The sequence below is a fragment of the Anser cygnoides genome, chromosome 8 (genome assembly GCF_040182565.1).
Source record: "Anser cygnoides isolate HZ-2024a breed goose chromosome 8, Taihu_goose_T2T_genome, whole genome shotgun sequence".
Classification (NCBI taxonomy): domain Eukaryota; kingdom Metazoa; phylum Chordata; class Aves; order Anseriformes; family Anatidae; genus Anser; species Anser cygnoides.
The window spans coordinates 26461063-26486878 of NC_089880.1; the positions used below are offsets into that span (position 1 = coordinate 26461063).

General features: G+C 40.3%; 1 protein-coding gene and 1 long non-coding RNA gene across 2 annotated transcripts in view; one reads left to right on the top strand and one right to left on the bottom strand.

Annotated features, from left to right (window-relative positions):
* Positions 1 to 2851: 2851 nt before the first annotated feature.
* On the bottom strand, positions 2852 to 12550 carry LOC106033031 (uncharacterized). The gene is made up of 3 exons (XR_010833097.1): positions 11972 to 12550; positions 6767 to 6931; positions 2852 to 3435 (listed from the first exon to the last, which is right to left on the bottom strand). It is a non-coding gene; the product is annotated as an uncharacterized lncRNA (long non-coding RNA).
* Positions 12551 to 12784: 234 nt separating this feature from the next.
* The window catches only part of ELAVL4 (ELAV like RNA binding protein 4), a 78980-nt gene continuing 65948 nt past the window's right edge, over positions 12785 to 25816 (top strand). Inside the window, exon 1 of the mRNA XM_067001247.1 lies at positions 12785 to 12931. Within this exon, the coding sequence (XP_066857348.1) occupies positions 12914 to 12931 (18 nt within the window). The 5' untranslated portion in view covers positions 12785 to 12913. The remainder of the gene's footprint in view (positions 12932 to 25816) is intronic.

The following is a 25816-nucleotide window of genomic DNA, read 5'->3' on the forward strand; positions in this document are numbered from 1 at the left end:
TCTTAACTTGACCACAATAACCTTATGTTAGCTCATGGCAACAAATACACAATAAAATCCCAGTACATTTTTAGTTTTCACATTTGTGAAATCTACCAGATCATGGTAAACATCCTATGTGCACTTGTCTTCCCTAGGATTTTTTTGACATGCTAAGTGGCAAGGAACTATCATTTTCTCCTGTCATATAGGCCTATGAGTACTCACATAGTAGTGAAGTAGATCTATGCTAATGCAAGTCACGTGGACTAACAATGGTCATTTTTAATTATTACTTTTATTTTAAATGAATCCAAGGAATGAATTCAAAGGCTTCAGGTAGATTGCCTCTGGTAGTTAAGTTCATGCATGGGCTTAAGATCAGTGCACTAAGTTTCGAGGCTGTCAGCCATCAAGGTCCTAGTTCACCTTGTGCTTTGTTTTCGTACTGTACTTGTGCAGGAACATTTTTGGTTTGCCAATTATTCCATAAGTCATATAGTGCCACCTAAAGAAGTCCTTTTAGTGCAAAATATTATCGGTGTTGACCTTAGTAACAGTACAATAAAGAAAACTCAAGTCCATAGCAGCACTCTAAACAGCTTAGAAACAGGGTAATAGCAAGTCAGAGCCATTCCCTCTGGAATCCGGGGTACAAAATAAAGCAAAATATGGGGCCTATCAAAGCTAACCACCTTCCCTCAAGAGTACAGGATATAATGTTCTCTGGTTAATATAGTCCTAAATACTATTGCTATGGCAGAAGAATGTGAATTCAAGTGAAAAAGGTCCTTATGCCTCTAAAGACAACGTGGTAAGTGATGATGGTTAGCAAGATAATCAGGGATTAGTGCCCCTATGCAGACTCCAGCCTGACCACCTCGAGATAGGTAAAAGTCTGGCTTCAGAGTCATTGGAGAATCAATTACACCAAGACCATGTCTGTAATAACATTTTAAAATCACTATTTTATGTGTTTCAAGATATAAATCATACAGCATCTTTTCTTTAATTTCTTGGTATTTTCTCCAGGTAATATCAAATTCTAGGTATTCCTGAACACTTTGATTACCAGAGTTGTTTCCCTTGTTATAACCAACAATGCTGAGAAGTGGATATTCAGTAAAACATAATCACACTCTATTATCAGCCTTCAGTATAGAGTATGGGGAAAAAAAAAAAAACTTTTTAAAGTTTGCATCTGTGATATCTTCTGCAGTTCACCAAGAGGGTGGTCAGGCACTGGAACAGGCTCCCCAGGGCAGTGGTCATGGCACCGAGCCTGCTGGAGTTCAAGAAGTGTTTGGACAATGCTCTCAGACAGATGGTTTGGTTTTGGGGTGGTCCTGTGTGGATCCAGGAGTTGGACTCCATGATCCTTGTGGGTCCCCTCCCATTTGGGATATTCTGTGATTCTATACCCCTTCCTCCCTGCAAGATTTAGTGGCCCTATAAAAGAAAAAGATCCTTAAAATAAGATCTTAAGAAAATGACCAGGTATGTATGTATGATCAGAAGTTGCTATTATTTCATGCAATTACTACCTAATGCATCTAAAAGTAAAGGATACTTTCAAATTGAAGTCATTAATAATGACATTAGAATGACTTCAAGTTTAGATGGAGGAAGCACACAATAAAAAAAAAAAAAAAAAAGTAGTTTATCTCCTAAATTAAGATATTTGGTGAAGCGCAGATGGGCTATTGTATTTCTTAATCTTCTGACCCATAAGGATTGGCATTGAGACAGTGTTCCCATAAATACATCTCTCTCTTCTACTTTTTTACACAGCAGTGAGATAATATGTTTGGGAACTCATTGATTCACCTAGAACAGAGGCTTCTACACCTTTCCATATTTTGAGCACACACAATAGTGGCAACTTAGGAACCAGCTCTTAAGAAACAGCACCTGGAATATAAAAGCTCTTAAAATCCTACCTGAAAATCTGACCTAAAAGTCAGAAAGTAAGATTCCATTATACAGGACAGATGAAGTCCAAGTATACTGAAGGTCTGATTAAGGAGTAGAGACAGCACTAGTTGGGACAACTGACGCTGACCATTCCAGAAACTGTACCAAAATCAGAATGGGTGGCAGAGTTGCTCATAAACCAGATGCAGTATCTGCAATGTGACATTCTCCACAGAGGAGGGTTTTCAAGTCAATTCCATCTTTGCTTAAAATTCTGCGCTGAAAACTGCAGGACTGAACAGCAGGTAACCACACCAGCCACCCCATTATGCCATCCTGACAGGGGTCATACCTGACTTTGCATCATTTGAGAAGCCCACTGTAGAGCAAAGAATTGGTTTGGTTTCCCAAGTCTCAAGCTCACCCCACAAACATGAAGACCTTCCTGATGTACAGTTCTGATGTTTGTGGGGTAAACTTGAGATTTACAGTAAGCAAAAACTTTTAAAGGAGCAACTGCAACCAGTCAGCAAACCAGAAAGTGATAGAAATGTTGGTAAAATGTCCCAGTATAGCATTGCACTCTTACAGAGATTTACACAATAGGCAGGATTTAAAGCAAACACAAGAATAGATGCTATTTAATTAGGACCTTCACAGAAGAACATCTGGTATAATTGGTTAAGGGGAAGTCTATACTCAGGCAACATTTATTAGGACATAAACAATGTCCAATTGTAAAAGCTAATTAAACAGCAAGCTAAGGTAACAGAGTTTTGCCTGCATGACTGGGATATAAGGTTTATAAACCATGCTGTTACGGGACAATAGCAAGAACAAATAATTGTCTATCCAAAAAGTCAATTATGCCCTTCTCTTAGTAATAACATGCTCCAGAGGTCAGAGAATACTTTTTTCTTTAAGTAATATAGCCAGTTTTCCATAGAGATTGAAGCTTGATTACTGTTCAGTGTTTGTGAGGAAGCTGAAAGCAGCAAAAACAGCTTGATGGATATTCCACCCTACTCTGAAGTACATTATTAGTCTGTCACTGTGAAGCACTAGGCACCCTCATGCCCTTTGTTTTCACAGTGCAAATTTTCTGATTTTGAGCCATCTGGCCTATAGTAGTTTCTGAGGAACTCATATCAGTGACCACATATTATCACAGAGTTTCCTTTTAATGAAAGTTCATTCACAATGCAGATACTTGTAAGTCTCTATATAAACAGATATTTTGTTAAGCTAATGCAAGTTTATTGGCAGTTGCATACACATCCATGTGGCTGCAAGTTCATTGACAAATGCATCTCGCAGAGCTTCTTCAGAACTTTTGTAATTGATGGCAGCCCTGGGCTTACCTATACCCCACAGATTGCCTCCAGGTTACTCATAGGAAAGCCTCAAGCTTCTGCAGCATCTCTGGCTCTGTTTCTACTTGGCAGCACCACACCTGCCACAATAACCTATCCTAATGCAACTTCCATAACGAAGAAGCTTTCTCCTTGCTTATCTTCTTCGTACTGGTGGCATGATATATCTCTGCAAATTGTAGGGAAAAGAAGAGGCTTAGAGGCCAGGCATATACTCTTCTGTAAAGAGAGGGCGATATTTTCCCCTGAATGTTACTCTGTGCACTGATATAACCCATGGGGATTGAGAAGTACCATGAAGTACCATGAAAAACTAATAACAAATTATCTCCCAAAAAGTCCCCTTCCAAACCAATGATGTCCATGAGAGCTTTACCATTTCATATAAACACTAAGACATCATTTTTTCTTATTAGCTCTCTTGACTCAGTATAGGCTAAAGCACATTTGTAGTACTTTCCAACTATTGCCATCAAACAACCTCAATCTGTGAGAAGACCACATACCGAGCAGTCATATGCAAAGGCACAGAAACCTCAAACAGGTTAATAGCCTTTAAAAGCACACATCATTTTCTCAGAAACCAAGTATCTACAGCAACCCAAGTGGAAAAACTAACTTTAACATTTTTTATTGCTTTTTTAATCCACAGCCTCTAGTAATATGAACAATATGTATAAAACTATACTCAAAACCTTAAATGTTTTCACAATAATTTTTACTTTTAATAATTTAATTTGCTGCATTTTAAGTTTGAAAGTAGCAAGGACGATTTCAAAAGAAAACTTCAAAAACAAGATACAACCAAAGACTTTTTCAGGATGAAAGAACACATGTAAGGAGGATCAAGACCTTACAGTGAGATCAGCTATTAGCTAATTAAATATGTGACTAAAATTCATCATTTTAAATAACAGACATATTGATGGTGAGCAATCTGGTAGGCAAACAAATGATAGTGGATTTTTTTTTCATATCTTCAGAGAGAAACATTTATCTTAATAAGATTCACTATGCCATAATACATGTGGAATAAGTCAATGTCTACTAATTAAAGGACACTGTCAACCTGATTTTATAAACAGCTAATTAAAATATGTAGCATCTAATAGAGCACTTCTTGCAAAGTATGCTCTGTTTAAAAAATACATTCCTATAAAAGTTACTTGTTTTTCCATTCCCTTGTGTTTGCTTTTTAATTGGTTTTTCAACATAGAAGTATCTGCTGAACTAAGGCTCTATTTCTGTATCAAGTTCCATTAATGCACACCCCTGTACTTATGCAGAAGCCGAATGATTTGTTGGTCTAAATGGCTATATAACAAAACAATGACACTAATCCTAAGGATTGCTGTTGTTGCTTTTTCAAGGATGACAAGGTTTTCTCTTTCTGTTTTTTTTGGGGGGGATTTTAGATAATCTAGGTGTTACTTGAAACTGTAAAATTTTCAGGAAGAAATGTGATTTTCATACTGATGAGGAATCTTTAACCTTCCATTTTATAAATTAAATTAGCTTCTCAGAAAAAGCAGGCTTCTCTATTTCTTATTCTTATTCTGTATGTAGCTTTTTCAAGAGAAAGAAGTTGTTGCAGATCTGTCAGCAAGGCTCTGGGAGTAGGAGGATGTTTGGATTTCCGGCATATTGCAACACAGTTCTTGGCCACCAGCAAAGCTATGTGTGTGAATCTCATTTTATATCCGTTGTTTGCAATACCACATATTTTAAGAGACATTTGAAACACTGTCTGTACTCCTAATTCTAGATAAGTAATCACAAATCATTCCCTAAAGGAAGCTGAGAAGGCAGAATAAAGATACCTTCACATATCCCATGTCATGAGAGACTGTGGATGACTGATGCTGTCATAGAAATAAAGTAAAACCTGTTGTATCTTAAACAATTTCAGCCTGTACTCAAAGTTCTTAGTTCAAAGCAGCCTATTGTTTGCAATGCTTGCTTTCTCTTTCCAGATTCAAATTTAACGGTATTTTCTATGACATACTTTTTGCCCTAAAACATTATTAGCCAGCTAATCTTATTAGTCTGTTCTTAAACCTATTTTAAAATGTGTCTTTTTGTGGTGCAGGAATCTAATACAGTAAATTATGAAATTAGAAATCTGGGTTTGCCAATTAGTTTTATACCTAGAAGTATATGGAGCTCATCTTCAATTCATATTTGCCTTATTTTTTCTCTAGAGATCATCCAGGCACCACTCCCACCACTTCCCCTTCTCATCTGTCTCCAGCCAATAGATAGAAAACATCACCTTTCCAACCAAGGCATATGTAACATCCTTCAGAATACATCACAGCAGGTCCATAATCAGCTGGAGGAATCACTGTGGGAAGAGCACAAGGTCCTTCCTGCCCTGGGCATCATGAGACAAGCTTGGGATTTTCAACAGCAGAGGTGATTTTAGCAAGTGTTAACATGCTAACATGTAACATGTTAACTAACACACTACAAACACACTCTTTATTGTCATGTAATATGTGCCCTTTTGTAGGTAAATGCACAGCACATCGTGAATGATAATGCAAGTTCAGTGGCTGACCACCAAGGCTTTGACAATTTCTGCACAAGACAGTAACTTGAAACCAATCCTCCTCATTGTAAGTAATTCTAGAATAAAAAATTAACTGAGAGTTGTATTGCCAAAGGACTTGGGGGCTGAAAAGGGGGGTCTAAATTTCTTTTTACTCTTGTATAACTGTAGGCATTCTGCAGCGTTAACAGGAGTAAAAACTTGGTTTAGTCATTAACATAATCAGGTATGAATCAAAGAAACCTCAGGAGATGCTTGTGTTGCAAAAGCAGATATTATTTTCACACAAACAAGCATTTTTCTCATCCCATCTTCATCTTAATGCATGATGATCTTTAATAAACAAAACCATTATTTTGAATTGTATCAGGAAATTTCCATCTTTCATATTGCTCAAACAAAATATACTAAAATGCTAAAAGCATTTTGGTTTTTTATACACACATCTAACATGTTCATTGCCACAATGCAAGACTGTAAATGCCAAAAAAGTGAAGTAGCAATCTATAATTTTAAAATGCCAGTGCTTTCCAAGCTGTCACTGATCTTGGAAAATTTCCCCAGTAGCATGTGGAGATCAATAACTGTTTATAGACTTTTCAGTCCCAGTTTATAGGGAGCATGTAACTACGAACTATGTCAAATCTCTTAACTATGACGTGAAAGTCAGATTTCACACTCAAATCCACCCAAAAGCCCATAATGCTAAAGAAAGGCAAGAATGATGGCAAGAATGATCCAGAGAACTATTGGCCAGTCAGCATCTGCAACTGTGGGAAAATAATGGTGCACATCCTCAGAAGCAATTTCTGGAGGAGAAGGAAGAGAAGTTGACTAGAAAGAGCTGTCAGCACGGATTTACCAAGGTTTGCCATGCTTGACCAAGCACAATTGCCTTCCACAACAAAATGACAAGATGTGCAAAGGGAGAGCAGTAGACAACACCTACCTTGACTACAGCAAGGCTTTCAGCACACTCTCCCGCTGCATACTTGTATCCAAGTTGGAACATTGTAGTGCAGATGGGCAGACTGCTAGATGGGTGAGCATCTGGCTGGAGGTTCCTTGGGAGCCTACCCTTAGGCCTAGGCCATTGAATGTCTTCATCGGTGGCCTGAAGGAGAAGACAGACCACAATTTTGTCAGGCTTGCAGAGGGCATCAAATTCAGACACAAAAGACAGTAAATTAACATACTATCATCCTCATTACCTCAGAAGCAACTTTAGGATCTATACCCTGTACATTCTGATCCTAAATTCCACTGCAACTTAAATGTGCCCCATTATCAGAATATACCTTTTACTCGCTTTTTGCTTCCTCACACTTGTACTACTTGTACCCATGTAAAAGCAAGTAAAGAGTTGCACCATGGAACCTTTCTCTTCTGGAAATCCAGATGGTTTTCTATTTGATATTTTACAGAAAAATAATTTTATCTTTATTTATCTTTACAGCTTATTCAATATTTTTATTTTTGGTAAATGGATTCTCTTCTATGCCATCTATTTCTCAGTCTTCCGTTTCACCTATTTTTTCCATCAGCTGAGTATTTCCCCTGCAAAACTGAAATATAAGCTATGATCTTGTGTACATTGCTGCGTCCATAAATCTGCAGTTCCTGAACATTAATTGGATAAGAAACTATGATGCAAATTGGTAACAAAACATGCTATATCCCAGCACTGTAAAGAAATGTGAATTTTGAAATGTTCTCATGAAAAACAAAACCAACTTACATTACTTCATTTCATGAAGTCAGACATAGAGGAGCTAGTGTCCTCTTACAGCCTTAGGTTTCATCAGATTACAGTTACGTTCATATTGTAAACTCCCTGGTTAGCAAGAGGAGTCCTCAAAATGAACAATAATACTACAGTAGAGTCATTTGTTACATAATTGAACATTCTAAATGTGACAGTATTTAGCAAATTGTAGAAACATATACTGGAAATGAATCATATATTTTCTTCCTAATTCCTTTAGTAAGAGTGTGTAAACATGTTAAATTGTGCGGTTTCATATCCGAGGTCTGATTTCCAATATTACCAAAGACTGCTTCAAGGTATTTAAACACTCTTTGTGCTGTACGATCATGAAGTAAAAACTCAAGATATAACAGAAACTTGCATACAAAATTAAAGTGGCCACTGGAATTCTCTAAAGCTTGTCAGTGAAAATGGCATAAAATGTGATTTCTAAAATATGATAAATATACAAAATAATTAAGCATGAAAATACCTAGAAGCTATTGCCCATTGTTGGGCAACTATAGAATATGTTGGTGGCTTTGCCACAAACTAAAGCCAAAGACCAACTTCTTTTAATCACACAAGATTACTACACTCAACTTCCTCTGGTGTAGTACCATGCATATCAATACAGGATGCAGTTTGACCTATTCAAATGAGAAAAAGAAATCTTTAAACTCGAGAAAGGCAATAAATAAGGAATTTATCCTTGTTCTTCGTCTTTGTTGGTTTTCCGCTTCTGTCTGTGCAAATCAGAAATTGCAGAAACTTGGGGTAGGAGTGGAAGACTCACCAAAACACAGTTCAAAAAGGAAACACATTTAAATTGGTATAAAAAATGAAAAAAAAAAAAAAAATGTTATACTGACTGTTGAAGGCAGAGTGAATATGAAGTCATGTGGCTCTGAGGCCTGATCTTTTAAGCTGCTCCTAATTAAATGCGGCTTTGCTCCTACGGGATGCTAAGAGTTTTCCAGGTTACTGGCTGTATTAAATGAAAATTACATACTTATTCAATGTGTCTGTATGAATGTTGCAAAGTTGATTGAAAAAAAAAAAAGAAAAAAAAAGATAATGTGTGAAGTCTGTGTTAAAAAAGAACATTGCTGATTCATTCTAATGTGCTTAGGAGTTCCTGAACTCCTATGTTTCATCAGTACCTCATAGCATAGGTCATAATCCTTAGCAGATAAATGCTTAATCCAAGCTAAATCGTAATAAATCCAAATGAGATTAGACCTCTACCGAAATATTCAATGAATGGTGTAAAAACATGTCTGAGTGACTGTGATAAATCAGTGGGAGTCGCTGACTGAATTATGTACAGAACTTCAGAGAAGGTGCAATAACAGTTAACAGAAAAGCAGAAATTTACTGATAAATGCCACTTGGGGGGCGGTGTTGAGTGTTCTTAACCAGCCTCACTTCATAACAATATTCTTCTGATCAGCTAAAGGACTGATCAGAGATGAGTCTTCATGGTTTAAATCAGTGCCCTGACAAAGTCACCTACTTTCTGAAAAAAATGTTTTATTTATCTCTTCCTCTCCACTCCTACCATTCCGAATCTGAGTAAAACCAGCAGGAACCTTAAGGCTAAATCATTCAGCAGGACCCACTGGCATTTTCATCCCCTCTGTATTCAGTAGCTTACGATAATCGTATGTCTCGTTAAGTATTTATAGTGAGCCACATCTTTGTAAAGTATTCTTAACAATCCAAAAAAAAAAAAAAACATTAACTAAAACTGATAGGGCTATGATTGACTAAAAGCATAATGGCTAGAGCTGGACAAAAAGATAACAACAAATGTTTTCCTCTAATATCTCAAATTGGTATGAAAGTCTAGAATCTTTACTTTCTTTACCTGGAAGAAATTTCAGCCATCTTTGCTTCTGACACAAGTATAACCTCTTATCCTGCCTACTGTAAACAAAAAGCTGCTCTCCTGAAGCAGAGGGATACATTTCAGTGACATTTTTTACAGGTTTTCTCTTCTGTACTAACAAAACCTCCAAGAAATCCTATTCTAAAAATCTGTGTTGCCTTACATTCAACATTAAAAAAAAAAAAAACTACTACTCAATAAATTGTAACATGATTTAAAAGAAAATTCTGAATGAAGGTAGCCATGGAGTTAATTAGCATTTAGATCATGCTCACTGTTGTGATCTTGGGACACTAGCTTCATGGGAGTTTTGACGGTGTAAAGAATTAAAGTTTGTATCTGATGTCCTCAATGCCTTTGATGTGTTTATAGCTTTTATAGGTCAGTTGCAAAGATAAGCTTTGTAATGGGTTTCTACATTTACCTTGAAAAGGAATTGTACTCTCTTTCCATTGCTTAAAATACATAGTTACTTCTGACAACATTTGCCATTTATTCTAAAAATGGTGGTATCCATTAACAATATATTGATTTAGAATGCTATGTTTTAAATAGGTAACTTTATTATCTATAAATATAGATAAGCTTTAGACGCTGTTAGATTTTGTCACCGTCTTTCTCTTTCATCACAAAAGTAATACAAGCAAAATTCTGCATTTGGTGTAATGATTTCAGCAGTGAACTAGGTAAGCCATTTGTCATTAGCAAATCACGCCCCGTCCATTCAGCGCAGGTTTCTAAACTTCTGTAGATCCTATTGTTGGTTGCTCAGATTAGACAAAGAAATGGGGCGGATTGTGGGAGGAGTAATATGAATTAGATGCTCAGGTAGATGCACATAGACAAAGCAACACAGGTGCTTTTCTAATTCACATGTAGAATGAGCCCTCACATCCTTTGAGTTGAGACTACACATCATTTTCATTGCCTACAACATAGGACTCATTTTTCTGAAGGAGAAACGTAAGTTCTTATTTTAGAAGGTGTTTTTGTTGTTGGTTTTGAGATGTAACTAAGAGATGTAACATAAAATGAACTAAATCTTTTACTCGGCATTGTACATATCTAGATCATGCATTAGCAGTATTCGGTTGTTAAGAAACATGATTACAATTCACTTTTCTTCATATTTGAACACATCCACTTAGAATTCTCTTTTCAGAATAGCAGTATCAGTCTGTACTCTTCTCAAGAGTACAGAACACTTTCCTATGACTATTTTTTGTTATATTTTTAAAAGGCAGTGAGGAATATCATATGAATCTAAACTTGTATCATCAAGCAAATGCCATATAAGGATCATTAATTGTACAATACAGACCTTTTGCTAGGCTTGTGGAGAAATATTTGCACTGTAACCAGATCCAATAGGAACTATTAAGTGGTACATATAAGGTTTTGGAGTATTAAGTATTTTTTATTTTTTCAGAGATCTAATAAATCAAGGGAAATAATTGAAATACTGAATAGTGTAGACCCAATATACATCAAATAATAATAAATTTTCCAAGAGATGTCATTTTCTACAGGTATAGAGGACTTTAGAATGAACTGATTATAGAAAAAGCTGTTGTCTAATGGGGTGATGCCTTATCATTTAATCGATTGATGATGATCGTTTCTTGGCTGTTGTTTGGAGCTGTAGTTTGGCTGTTGTTTTGGAGTTGTAAGAATACCAATACCCCTTGAAAACAAAGCTGCATAGTCAGGAAGGACTTCCATAATTCTGTCAAAATATACAGAAAGAAAAGGCACAGTGCACCTACAAGTACAGCAACTCAACTCCGGTTCAGAGAGAAGTATTTTGTTATCAGTATAGTGATAAGGGGTAGAAGATTGTTCATATACTAAGATTGTTAGAATGTACCGAAAAAGTCAAACTTGTTTCCAGAAGAAAAAAATAAAATCTTAATTTAGGTTTGTCTGGTTTTCTGATAATTGCATTTTGAATCTCCACTTTTTAGAGTATTTATGTATTTTAGGCCCGCACAGACAGTATCACAGGTCCTTTCTGTCTGTGCTAGTTTCTCTAAAATGAGGATTTTGACCAAACTAATAGACAGATGAAGCCAAACAAACAAACTGATGCTATGCTAATTTCTGAAACAGATGGATCTGATCCAGTATTTGCTAGCAAATGTAATTCATTGTCAATCTAGCACAGAATCGTGTATGTCTTTCTGTATGTATGTATAGCATATAGGGAAAAATCTGGCTCAGGATACCCCACCCACAGCTAAATTTATACACAAAGAACTGAAAATCAAAGTGCATAAACGAGTACAAATACTGCCATCCTTCATGGAAGCAGAGATTAGACCCCTGTTTTGAAGTTTCAGGTACAGATCTTCAAACGGCCTGAGATGTTAGGGCTAGTCTTTCCTCACTGTGTGGTAGAAATACCCTTGAAATTAATGCAGGTTGGATATATGGTTTGCAGCACAAGAATACCACACTGTAAACTTTTAATTTTCTAGAGACAAGATATTTTATTTAAATGGCTGAGATTTTATTACCTTTAATCAAGCTCCCTGAGAAAAAGCCAATAAAAATGTAAATAGTTTTGCATCCAGCCTCCTGACCAGGCCATGCAATGAGACTGTGGGCCTGTTTTCTGAGGCAGTCTGTCTCTGCCGTTGGTGCATCTTCAGCTAAATTTAGCCTAATGTTAAGAATGACCTACACTGCAAGGAAATAAACTGTTTGAAAAAATATAGGACAAAGCTTATGTTTAAGGGAAAGCTTCCCACAATGTTCTATTTGTGGCACACGATCATACATTTGTGTCACATCATCTTATCCTTTCCTTGAGCATTGATTGAAAAAAAGAGGCTTTTTAACCTACTCAGAATTCTTCCCTGCACATCTTTATTGGAGGGGGTCACGGACCTGAGGAGAAACAAGGGAAGCACTTCCAAGCAGGGGGTACACACACACTGTATCCTGCCGGCTGCGTTTTATTTACTGACAGTTCCCAACTGCGAGGCACCTGCGTGCGTGACGGCCCCGGGAAGGAGCGGAGCCCACAGACCTGCTGGGTACGTTACCCCTGCTGGCTTCTCTCCTCCCCTCACCCGCCCTCCACGGTCCCCCTGCATGTATCTCACACCGCCCCCCTTCCCCACCCCAGCTGTCCCCTCGAGCTCCCCCGGCTGCCGCCGCCGAACGCGCAGCTGATTTTCCACGCCGCCTGAGGAAGATAAAAAGCCCTTCCCCGCTCCCCTCAGCCCCGTCTGCCCGGGCGCTGCCGCTGCCAAGATGGCGGCGCCGCCTCACGCCGCTGCGTAGTGCCGCGTCCCGCCCCGCCCGGCAGAGCGGGAGACCCCGTCGCCGCCACGTGCTGCCGTCGCGCGCGGTGCTGCAGCTGCTGCTGCTCCTGGTGCTGCTCCTGCTCCTACTGCTGCTGGTGCTGCTGCTTCGGCCGCCGCCCCCGCGCCTCCTGCACCCCGCGGCGGAAGATGCGCGTGCAGTGTGCGGTGAGCCAAGGGGGGGCTGTTGGGGGGGGGGGGGGGGGATGTAATTAAAGAGCTGCTAGCTCCTGCAATGGTTTACTCCAAGCTCAGCACCGCTTTATTTCAATATAGCGTGTAAATGGGGCAAAAAAGCAAGGTTGAGGCTTCTGTTGCCTCCTTATATTAGTGTAAGGCCACGTAGCTGTATTTAACAGTGAGGTTTAGTGTGCCAGCGCTTGGCCTTTTGTTGTAAAAAGAACTGGGGAGAGCACCTGATATATATATATATACACCTGATATATATAAACCTATACCCGTTTATTTATTTAAAACCTCCTGAATATAGGAAGCCTTAAATGAGAGCACGGTGCTAGTGGCAGAGCAGCAGAAGCTGGGATGTATTCAGAGCAGACATGAAACTGATAGTCTAATTTTACTATCCACCCTGAGTGACATACAAAATAGTAAGGAAGCCTAAATGATGGAAAGTAAATTAGATTTTTAAATTAGGTAATGTTTGAAGGTGTTAGAGTATTATTACGTTTATTTCATTGTTAATATTCTGAGATGTTTTAGGAAAAAGTAAGGAAAGATAAATCATACCAAAATAATTTACATGACATTCTAAAAAAAAATCAATTACGATGTGAGGCTCATTGCTATGCAGAGGAAGAACCCTTTACACAGACATAAACCTTTTGTTTTACTCCACCTATTGAACAGAAAAACACAGACTGGGGAAAAGTGTGTGCCTGGCTTCGGTGGCGGGGCGGCTCGAGGTGGGCTGAGGAGATGGTGGCTCTTGAACCATGGCTCAGGGCCGCTCTGGTTGTGTGGCACTAGCGTGCGTGCTTCTGCCTGAAAGGGTTTTTCTAAACGTGGGTAGCATCTCTTGTCCTCATACGGAAGGGACTATATACAAAATTAAAGATATATAAATTTATATATATGATTTTATGTACTTATATTTAGTCCTCTGCTGAGAAGGAAATCCCTTGAATTCAGAAGCTTAATGTGCCTGACATTAAGACGTGCTGTAGCTCTGGTTGAGTCAAGACCGCTGCCAGGCTCTGGGCTGGCCAGGCCACGTGGCAGAGGGAAGGGGACAATCTGTGGCCTGAGAGCCCGGGGTGCCCCTGCCACCTTCCAGAGGGGCCCGGGGTGTGCTGCCTGTGGCTGCCAGCTCTCCCCAGGCAGCTCAAGGCTTGCATTGGGCTGATGCATGGAGATAGGCCCCAACAGGGCAGTCCTGGAAAGCCTGTCCATTTCTATTGAATTTAAGAGCATGTTTTAAGATGTAGAATTCTGGTTTTGCAGCATAGCTGCAGAAATAACTTTCTGAAGGATGGCTCCTGTTAAAGGCTTGCTACACAGAAACAGTCAGCACCTGCCTAGGCAGGGCGTGGGGTTTTGTCGGCAAGGTTTTGGGGAGACATGGAAGTTGTTAACTGCAGGTTGGTTGGGTGTTTGCATTCAGGCATTGTGGGTGGGAACACCTATTTTACCTGTTTTTATTTTTTCTCTGCGTACCTGGGGTTACTATGGCTTGAAGTCAGTAAACTTTATTTTCTAGAAATAGATGCATGGCAAATAAGTTCTTAAATAACTCTGCCGTGTCAGCATTCTTCTCGACTTGTTTCTATCAGCATTAGCCAACTCTTAGTGTTCAAATCAGCCTGGTAACAGTTTTGAAGAATTGCAGAAGTAATCCAAGCGGATGTATTTCCATGGAAGGATAGTACAGGAGGAAAGAAGTAAAACCTTAATACTGTGAGTTAGATTCCTATTATCTGTAACTGCTTTTTGGCCTTAGGGGAAGTTCATACCTAACAGTTAAATCTGTGTGAAATCACATCATATTTTTATATTGGTCTAGCTGCCTGGATAAAAGGAAAACAGGCGGAGTGTGGCGTTACTGATGTGGCAATGCATCGGGATCCATTTGCAGTTAGCTGTGGATTTGTTCAGGGTGAATGGGGGGAGTGTACAGTAATTATAATTCTGGCCTTGTGAGAATTATACTGTCCTAGGCAGGAAAGAAAGTGCTTCAAAACTAATTACAAAATATGCCTGTCATGCAGAGTTAAGTTTCTGTAGTGTTTGCTTCAGGTTTTTTTTTTTTGGAAAATTTGGGTGGAAGAATCGTACATCAAAACAACAAAGGAGTACAAACAAGATCTGGGATTAAACAGCAAGCAGAAAAATCATGACTGAACTCTGTAACGGTGACAGAATAATTGTGATCACTTACAATTAGCCTGTTTACTTCATGGTACCAATTCAGACTTTTCTAAGAAAGCATATACGCTTGTGTTTTTTTAATTAGCTCTCCTTGATTTTTCTTGCATATCTTAATTAAAAGTTTGGTTGTTGTTGTTAATTATGATGTACTTGTTTAGCCTTTTGTTTAGTCTTTGTTCTGTTTATGAATGCCGCCTTCGAACAGCGTTGCTCTTACTCAAACATCTTGCATGATAGTTTTCCTCTGGGGTTACGGAAATGATAATCGGCCTTATGCTTGTGCTGTTTCCAGGTGCCAGTAAGAGACTCTCTGGAAACGATAGCTCAACAAACAGGGATTTTGTGTTTTGCTTTGACCTAGCACGGTTTGTCAGACTAAATTTTAAAGCATTAAGTGCTGGTCACTGGCCTGAACTGCTGGTGAGACTTTTGTGTCCCCTTTGGTTGAATTTAGAGTTCTGGTTATGGTGGTTTTCTTTTTTTTGTGTGTGTGTGGAAAGAGGCTTATAGTGGAGGATCTAACTGTGTGTTATACTTCCTGTAGCTTTTTATACTTTATCAATTTGTTTTTTTCCCCCAAATTGTTTGTAGCAAGTATAGCATAGAAGCACAGAAAACTCTTGACCTCTTGCAAAACAAAGTATGTCAAATATTACAGTATATTACTGGATTCAGAAAGCAATTGACTTGTGAACCAGGCTTGATGAACCATTTTATTCACGATGTCTTTTCATTATTTATTCAGATAATTGATGCAGTGTTTGAAGTCCCCAAAGTGCACAGAAGCATCTGCAATTTCAATGACATAGTAAACTGTTTTTAAAGAAAAATGTACTTTTGTCCTCACAATAGAGAAAATATGCAGTCTTTGTTCCCATAATGATTTAAAGTTAATGCATGGGAGAGTGAGTTTGGGATTTCCATAAATTAAGGGTTTTTCCCACCTTTCAACAGTTGGTTTTAGTGCTGAAAAAAATACAGATTCTACATGGGTTTTGTAAGAATTCAGTAAGAAATTACTGTACTGGTACCCCCAAACCACTTCTGATTATCAAAAGTAATAACAAATGTATTATTTGTGAAACTGCTTGTATGTTTCCAGTTCAAGAATACATTGAATAGATGCCTTCTATTCCTGTCCACTTTAGTATGTTTACTGTGCCTAGGTCATGTTCTTGTGTTTTTAAGTGCTCCTATAGCCTCTTCCTTCTAAATGCAGTCAGCTGCTCCCTGATTTGGTTTACATGCTCTTAGTGTCTCCCTCGGGTTTTCTCCATTCACCTATCTTTCACAACAGTCTCTGCAAGCTTTGTTAATCAGCTCATCCATTTGCATTAGAATATTTTTTCTCCAGTGCAAGAAAAATTGTTTGCACCCGTCAGTGCTTGCTGTCATTCCTTAGTTTAGAGCAAATCTGTCCCTGCTTCCTGGTTTATTATCAAATATATCACTTGCTGTACTGCTAGCTAAACCTATGCTTCCCTATGGTGTTTTTTTTTTGCATGTGTGTCCCACCTATGTTTTCTGGCCCCTTGCCTGCCTTTTAAAGAAGAAAAAATCTTTTCTTCATGATTGATTTCTTCCACTTGGTTCCTTTCATTTTCTTCACTGGCTAGTAGTTTTGTCACTTCAGGGATTTCATGCACTATTTCCAACACAGTTGACTTTATGTGAACCGTTGTGCTCCATATTTCCATGCAATGTATAGCTAAACAGTCTTCGCATCTTGTTGCTCAAGTTTGTCTTTTATTTTTAGCTTTCTTCCAGTTGGGCACACTGGCTTGCTATAAAACAAAAATACACCTGGTGCTTTCTTATGGGTAATACTTAAGTAGTGGGTTTTCTAACCTTCCCAGCAAGTCTGTTCATGGTGTATCCTTTTTGTATTTACTTTTGCTTAAGAAGGCATAATTGCAAAATTCTTGTAGTGAGTGTTTTTACACCCCAATTCATGCACTTTGCCATCCTTGCTAGCTTCTAGTTGCAGTAACCATGTGAAGCTACGTTTGACTAAGCTGTTGCTCACTGCTTAAGCAGAACTCCAATCCTCCATAGTATATAAAAATGGTTATCACTTAGTAGAACCGCCTTCATTGGAGAGGCTTTCTAGGTCAAAAGAGATGGCCTGGCACCCTGGGGGCAAGGAAGACTTGCCCATCTCAGTGCATATTGCCCACTAAGATTTTAAAGCCTTGCCCTCCTGGGAGGGTTCTCCTACCAGCTGCAGGATCCTAAAGCCCACCACTGCTGCAGGCTGAGCTGTAGGTTACAGAACACTTACTTGCCTCCTCATGCCTCCTGTTCTGTTGAAGTATTAACAGCTGCAGTTAATCTGCTTCAACTTGTTAAGGGATATGATGAGTGGCTGGCTGTTGCAGTTGCAGAGGACTGATTTTTAATGAAAAAGGGAGGACTAAAAATGAACTTGCAGAAAGAAGTCTTGGGACATGACCGTGTTTCATGTGCTGCTGGGATGTGTCCTTGCTGTTCTGTAGTCCCTGGGATCTACGTACACTTGCTGGAAAGGTTACTCCTGCAGTAGTTGTGTGAGGGGTCTGAGTCCTGAGTAGGACTTGGATGTAAGAAGGGAGAACCTGCAGGAAAGCCCACTGTGCGGTTTGCAGTGGCTTGTTCAAGCTGACAGGTGTGTGGTACAGAGGAAGGAGCAAGAAGATCAAAAGCAGCAAGTGCTGTTTATTTGTCATGCGATTCTATGACATGCTGGGTGCTTTCCAGTCCATCAGCTAACTTACACTGGCTGTGAATGTCAGGAGGCTTATTGCACATGATCTGTGAAGCCTCTCTACTTTTTCCCCAGTAAGTCAGCCTTGTGATGCCTTCACACTCACAGGACAGCCAAATTTCCCACCTTACCAGTGGGACCTTAGAGGAAGAGAAGCTGCTGCTGCTCCACATTCCCCACAGCTGGCAGTGAGACTGGAGGGGTGCGAAACTTTCTTGCTAGCCCAGACATCTTCCTCTGGCGGAGGAAGGAAAGAAATTGGTGCCAGACTTCTCTCCTCTTGTCCTCTGCTGGTATGTGGGGGAAGATATTAAGGTCAGCCCCAGGCTCTGTGTGCTGTGACAGCGTAGGTTGTTCCCTTTACACAGATGGTCTAGCTAATGAGAGTACACTGCTGAGTAGAGTTCTGAATCAGGGTTATTAGCACCCAGAACTAGCTACCCTTTATGGAACCACATAGCTGAAAGAAATCCCTGTAATACCAGGATGCTGTGTGCAGCACAGGCACTTCTTGGATCTGTGTGCCTGTCTGCCTCTTGCTGATCTTACCCTACAGATGTTTACGGGGATGTCAAAGCCCGCCCTGTCCTCCTGGAAGGTGTGCTCTCAGTATGATGGGAGTTGCGTGGGTTTGTCCTTTCCATCCATTCTCTCAAACAGAGCAGTCTCTTCACAGACTGAGAGGTGGGGATTTGCCCTTCCTGCCCTGGCCCAGAGCTTAAAAGCTCCTGGTGCAGGTGGAGGCTGCAGGTGAGGCCTGTTGGGGCAGGTGAGGCCAAGGAGCTCCCCAGCAGCAGCACAATCTGAGGCTTCCCTGCTTGCTTGTCTCTGAACCTAATGCTGTGCCCTGCAGGCTATTCTCCTGGAAACCTGTTTGAAACTTGGCCAGGCTGTGTTGCGTATTTAGCATCAAACAATGCTTTTGGGATCCTCTGTGGTACGGGACTGTCATCGGCTGACGTGCTTGTTTCTCCTCTCCGTTAACCCGTCAGCCCTGCCGCTCAGCGGCCACACTAGCAGAATGGTTAAGCTGAGTTTACAGACGTGAGAGGGAAGTGCTGATGTACAAATTACATACACCAGAGCATCTGGCCTGTCCATCTTAATACGAACCTTACAAGCAATCTCTTGTGTAGAAACTGAAGTTTTCCTGGGTTTTAAAATAGCTGACTAAAGTAAAGCCTTCACTAAGTTTGATGTTGGGGTTTTTAAAACTATTTCCCTCAGTTTTGAGGAAGCATTTGGAGCAAGGTATTACTGTTCACTTTCATGTGTTTTTTCCCCAGTGTTCATTTTTAGTATCTATTCTTATTTTGGTTTGCATAGTTGATGTGACTGTATGTCAGATGTCTTTCCTTCATTCATTACTTAATGCATAGGAAACATAGTGTCTAGTTTTGACAGATTTTTTAATAAATTACTGTTATGATTTTATGATATAATGGAAAAGTTGGCCCTGCTTTCCACATGGAGCAGTGAGTGATGGGATTCAGGGCATTCCTTGCTTCAGGAAATTCTGCATCTGTCAGCAACATGTGCAGAAGTGCAGTCTTGTCGTAGGTCTTCTTGTAGCCCCTGGTGTCACGGGCACAGGCTGTGCATGTGAAGTGTCTGAAGTCACGAACTGATGCCAGTGGGAAGGGCAAAAGAAAGGCTTGGTGTGCTTAATGTAATCTGGGTGCTGAGGAGACGCTGCCATGTTCTGCACCGGTGGCATTGAAGTCTTTGTGCACTAGCATATGGTAGATGAAAAGTGACAAAGGCAGGAATAAATAAAGCCATGTCATCATTCACCAGCCTGGGATGCTCTGCTCACCAGCTGAAGTGGGTGGCTTCCTGCACAGATGACAGCACCTAAGTAATTGGCCTCGTTTTCAATGTTGAGCACCTCTGGTCATCAGCAATGTCAGTGGGAGTTACTGGTTAATAGTTTCATTGTGCCTTAAATTTAAATAGTGCTGTTAACCTGAAAGGTCAGAAGCTGAAATCTCTACTAACAAACCATACCATTTTATGATGGGCATATGGATTTGCTATCTGATATTTTAACAGAAAGCAAAAGATCATCCAGACAATAGAAACGGAAGGAAAGAATCAAGGGAAAGAGAAAATAGTTGCATGCTATAAGAAATTTTTTTAAGGACTCAACAGTTGAAACTTTAAAATCTTACGCAGCATCACTGCATTTGTCAGTGTTGCCTGTATTTACAGAAAAGACCTCTGCAACAGCAGAAAAATCCGATCTCTTAATTGACGCAGTTTTTTTAACGAAGTATGTTCTTTGCTCACTAGGTATATGTTGGTCACTCACGCTCTTTTTAAATATTTTTAAATGATTTTTTTTCACTTGATATATACTTCTGTTGGTGCTGGGCTATGGAAAATGGTAAAAATAGTGGTCTGTTAGTTTATTGGGTGAGTTTAAAGTTCCTTCATTGTTTGATGTCAGAAGAACAATTAAGTTTTATCTGAGCAGATCAGGGTGTCCCTAGATGCAGGTTACAACACATCCAGTGATACTATTAAAAGGAAGATTGTTTGTTGTTGCATTGGGGAATCCTTATAAAACATCAGGAAAACTGCCTGGAAGAATGTGTTCAAGAAATAGAATGAAATACTCTTAAACTGCGGGGTGATGGCCTGTAGCTGGATAGATTTTGAGTAGCTGTTTTGATGTGATTGTTGCTTTTCTCAACAGTTATAAATTGGATGTGCTGGAACTTGTTGGGCTTCTGCTGCTTGGAGTACTGGAATTGGCTTTCAGTCATGGTCCGGAGTCAAAGCTTTTCTTACTAATTAGGAAGCATCTAGTTTGGAGTTCATGAAACAAACCTCAGTGAAGATTGCTAAGTGTTGGGCTCTCTTATTTTGCTGAGGTGCTTGTGTGCTTCCAGAGATGGGCTTTTACAAGTGCAGACCAACAGATCCTTGCACGGTTGGCTTTGCTCAGCTGGTACAGGTGCTGTTAATGCAGGTGTTTCGTAATCCCTTGTCTGGTTCCCTGGGCTGTCTGAAACTTGCTTCACGTTAATTGCTGCTTGAACTTAACTGCTCTGGGGAATTGCACCAGATACTGTATGGTAATGGTCAGAGACCCCAAGGAGGCCAAAGCTGAGATAACCTTGTGTCTAGGAGACTGGACAGGACAGCAGGAACCCATTGGCCAGCCTGTGGTGGCATTGGTGTGACCAGAGGGAGGCTCTGGCTGAGCCAGGCTCCCCTGGCAGTCACTGGAGATTGGCTTGATGCATTGCTGGCGAGGTCAAGAGCGTGATACCCTAAAGGATGTCTAGAAGAGGGTGGGTGAATTGTGCCTTGAAAGTGAGACCATTTCTCATAACTGCTTGTACGAGGAGGTTTGGAGAGAAGAGCCGAGCTGGGGTCCTGCACTGTCAGGTGAGGTCAGTCCTGCACTACCCTGGGGCCGCTGGAGTTCGTATCCTTGTGGACAGATTTTGTTGCGGACAAAAAAAAAAATAAAAAGGTAGAGAGGGGAAAGAAAACATCCTAGCTCCTGCTTCACCTCTTTTACCTGGCTATCGAATTAAAAGTCGGCCTGAAGCAGTGAAGCATGTATGCTGATCAGAGCATAAACCTGCCCTCGTGCTAACCTGCCAGCTTCTGCAGCTCAGCCCCATGGATCCCTGGAAATCCAAGCACGCTATGGATTACGTGGGAATTGTGACCCAAGACTTTTTATTAGGAAATTAAGCCTTTAGACAAGATTTTATAGCCATAAATGAATTTCAAATAGATTTCTTTTAAGTATATGTTGTTAAAAATACCCATTGTTCATCTGTATTAGTTTAAAGAAAGTTGAAAATGACCTTCTAAAATACATCTGACATTACAAAAAGTAGTGTAATGAAGGTCATAAATGCACTTGGAAACTTGTAGGGATTGGATAGGAAAGACTTAAGGCTTTTGGACTGGTGAGAGTCATCTGGATCCCAGGATGTGAGCTCCATAAACTGTGGAGAGCAAGAAGAGCCCAGCATGATTTTTCTTGTAGGTGCCTTCCTCTGGCCCCTTCCTGTTTGTATGTCAGTGTAGGGAGTTCGGAGTCATCCTTGGTCCTTTCTGCAGTTCTGTACCTGCTTTGTTTTTTCCACCTTTTCCCCTCTGTACTTCATTGTCTTAGTTCTTGTTACTGTTATAAAACTGTCACTTCTGGAATCCAGATTATACAATAAAAAGATGAGTCATGTTCATCAGGGAGCTATTTATTCCTGAGTTTTGGTTTTGGGGTGCACTTGAAGCAATTTATTTAACCCTTAACTTTTTATCTGTAAAATGAAAGGGGTAGAATAAAATGGATGTAGTTGAGAAGCTTCCTGCAGAGATGCTTGCAAGTACAAGAGTAAGCTCTGGGATGTGAGGCAAGCTTGATTTATGTAGCCAGGACACTTAAAACTTTTTTCTCCTTTTAAGCACCTAGGGTTTGGGTAGTATGGTGATTACTGCGAGGTACATGATGGGTCTGACCCAGGTGAGACTGAGATCTTTAAATGTGAAGTTGTAAGGCTTGTTTACATTCTGCCTACTGTTATTAAAATACTCTGTGTAAGTGCCAGCTGTTCTAACGAGAAGTAATTGGGACAATTAATAGCTCTTGACACTTTTTATTGTCTTTATTCTCTTTGTATCTTCCCTGGCTCTGCATCCTTCCTGTGTAATTGCAAGTTGCAGGAGACGTAACCCTTCTGTATGCTGCTTGTCAGGCTCCTTTGATTCCTGCTGCACCTCTTCTCTGATCTGTTCTCCTACCAGCCACCTTGCGTTCTTCCCCAGATCTCCTTCTGATCGCAGTCTCAAAGCTTGGAAACATCACCTCATTAATCCCCCTTTCAGCTTCTTAGCTTTGTTCTTATTATTGATATTATTATTTGGCCTGAGTGCAAGCCATATAGAGCACCATTACAGATGAGTTTAAACTAGATCCATCAACTTTTCTAAAATTAGGCAATACTGGCTGAAGGACCTTATTCACATTTTTATGAGGGTTTTTGTGCTCACACAGATGCATTAAAAATGGCTGAACTCATGTAAATCTCCGTGGTAAGTCTAGACTTCTACAGTGTCTAGGTCCTTTCATTATTTACAAGTAAATACATTTTAAAAATGCAGTCATAAATCTTTGAAAACTTCTTCATTTGTGCTCGGTAGAAACTTTGCTAACTGTATTACGCAAAATTGGCAGCACGTAGAAATGTTTTAACTCTCTCTGTAGGTAGGGTTGAATCCTGCTTATAGCAATGGCAAAGCAAGCTGCAGAATTTATGATGTCTGCTATTGAATCCAAGTCTTAATATCTCTAAATTTAAAAGGAAGAAAACAAAATCAGGGGACTGAAAGCATTGAAATGTGTATTCCTGAGGCAAAAGTGAAGTAACCAGGGACTGGGGGGAGAAGAATTAGGCGCATCTCTCGGTGCTGCATGAACCTAGCATATAGGCTGCCTCTCGCTTTCCAGCTTTGCAGCGCTGACTGTGGTTCTTTAAAATGTATTGAAGTTTGGCCAGAGAAGATGAGCGATGTGACCAAGGGATGCAGTGTGTTAGTCGGGAGCTGGAGCAGAGTGTGGGGCTGGCCGTGGGGGGCTGGCCACCTCTTCAGGTGGTCCAGGTGCTCACCCTCACGGGAAGGCTTTGCTGGGATGGCAGATGCTTTTACGTGAGGAGTAGACTCTCATTTTCCTCTTGCCTTTCTCCTCTTCTTACTAGGTAGGCCAAATATTTCTGCAAATTCTCCAGCTCCTGTTCATTGTCCCCTTCCTCAGCATTGCCTGCACTGTTCCCCTTGCTGACCCCTCATCATTCTTCCCTGTTGGATTTTACATGTCAGGAGTGAGTGGGGCTGGGAGGGCTTGCTAACAGCATCTCCGCTTTCTTGTATAACCACATGAGGAGCTTTTCCAGGCTGTCACCGACTTCCTAGATGCATGTGTGCTTATTCACTGCCATGTATGCATGTCCGTATCGGTGTGGGTGCCCAGGTCCCAGCTTTGAATGTGAGATGTCTCATATCGATGAGACTTCTCTCCTGATCAGAGCTATTTACATCTACTCATTTGGTTACCTCTGTGCTCTGCTGTGCCCTTGAGAGCTTTATTCCAGTCTCCCAGCATTCGAACATAAGTATCCACAGTGGGATTTGCAAATACACACATCTTTGGAAAATTGGTGCATGATACTTAGAGCAGCTATGCAGCATTCAAATGACACATGTCATAAGGCATGAAAAAAAGTGGGCAAGCAATGTTAAATAGTATATTTGTACAAAAGCAGCTGAATTGTGACTTCTGTGGGAACTGGAACTGCTTGCCCAAGTTTCATGTATCAGAATTCCTCATTTAGTTAGTCTTACAGGTATGTAGGAGAGTCTTTTTCGTTGGGTTTTTTTTCAGCTTGTCTTTTTACTCCTGGCTATTTTGAGGAGCTAGATCTCAACTACTCCTGGATTTTTCTTTCTGGACACAGATCAAAAAGGTGACAGGCTTGTGAGGTAGATTCATGTTGTATTTAATCTCCACAGCATCAGGAGGAATCCCAGCACAGCTGGTACTACATTGCATCAGCCCAGGGCTTGTGCAGCTTGTCGGTGGGTCCGTGACAGGCAGAATGGGAGGCAGGGATGGGTTCCTGCAATCCCCAGAGGATCTTCAAATGACAGGAATAAGTAAGCTCCAAACCACATCGGTCATCCTTTGTTTCGTCTGTCGCCTCAAAAACGTGCACTATTTCAACTGTGGATCTCTAAACTTTTTGTGGGTAGTGTTTGATTATGACTACCACTTTATGTTTGTCGTAGTGAAACCTTAAATTTTTAACTCTTTTCCTCAAATACGAGAATTCACTAACCTCAGAGAGCAGTTGCCCAGAGAAAATTGCAGTGTCATGCAACGTTGGTCTTGATCACACACTCCTGCTTCATTTCCACGGGGCAGCTGGTAAGGTGTCTTATTTCGGTGGTGGTTCTTTAAACTGTTCAGTAGCTAAATAAGCTGATTTTGTTTATACAGCAGATAGTAAGCTGTTCAAGTAAGGAGGGGGGTGAATGTCAGTGTATGTGTGAGTACACTGCTCAGTGATCAGAGTTCCTCTACCCCCGGTCCATCCAGCCTCCTGTACACATGCATAGAGAATGACAGTCTGCTGGGTTGGACTAATTTTTTTTCATGTTCTGAAGTCTGTCTCTGGGCCAAATTGTCCGTTGCATCTTACCAAAGCCCTAAGTTGGGTAGAAAAGCTTCCAGCATCCCTGAATTGCATGCTTAGCTTCACATTTCCCTGTGATTTTTTGTGGAGGGTTTCAGAATAGTTTCTCTGTATGTTGGTAAGGGGTTTGCACCCTGATAAACTCCCTCTGTGTTCTGTTGCTCTTTTTTAGCTAGATTCATGCAGTGAGGTTTCCATTGGTGTACATGGTGGATGAGACTTTAAATTACTATGAGATCTGCTGATGAAAATGCTACGTGTAAGCTCAGTGTTGTTAAAGATAGTGTTGATGTGATATCTTGAACTGGAGACTGTTTCTGCAGAGGTTCTTGAATTACTGCATAGGGCAAACCCTAGTGCTTGGATCGTGTAATGTCCTTTCCTAGCCCGTTGTTTTCTATTAAATCACTTGATAGCTCAAATCCACCTCCTATTCTTGCATGCTTCTCCTTTGTTCCTCATCTACCTGCGCCCTACCATCTATCGAACAACAAAATATTCTTTGATCAGAATAAAATATTAACTTTATGATAGAGATGTTTGAGGAAAGAATAAATGTAGTTCTAGGCATAAATGTTTAGCCCTCTGGAAGAGTGGGAAATGAGAAGATGGAAAATGCCAGGTTGTAGTTCGCAGGCAGCAGCACTTAAATGGTTTGCTATAATCATATTAGGATAGAATTAAACTGAATTCTTTATTTTGTACTGC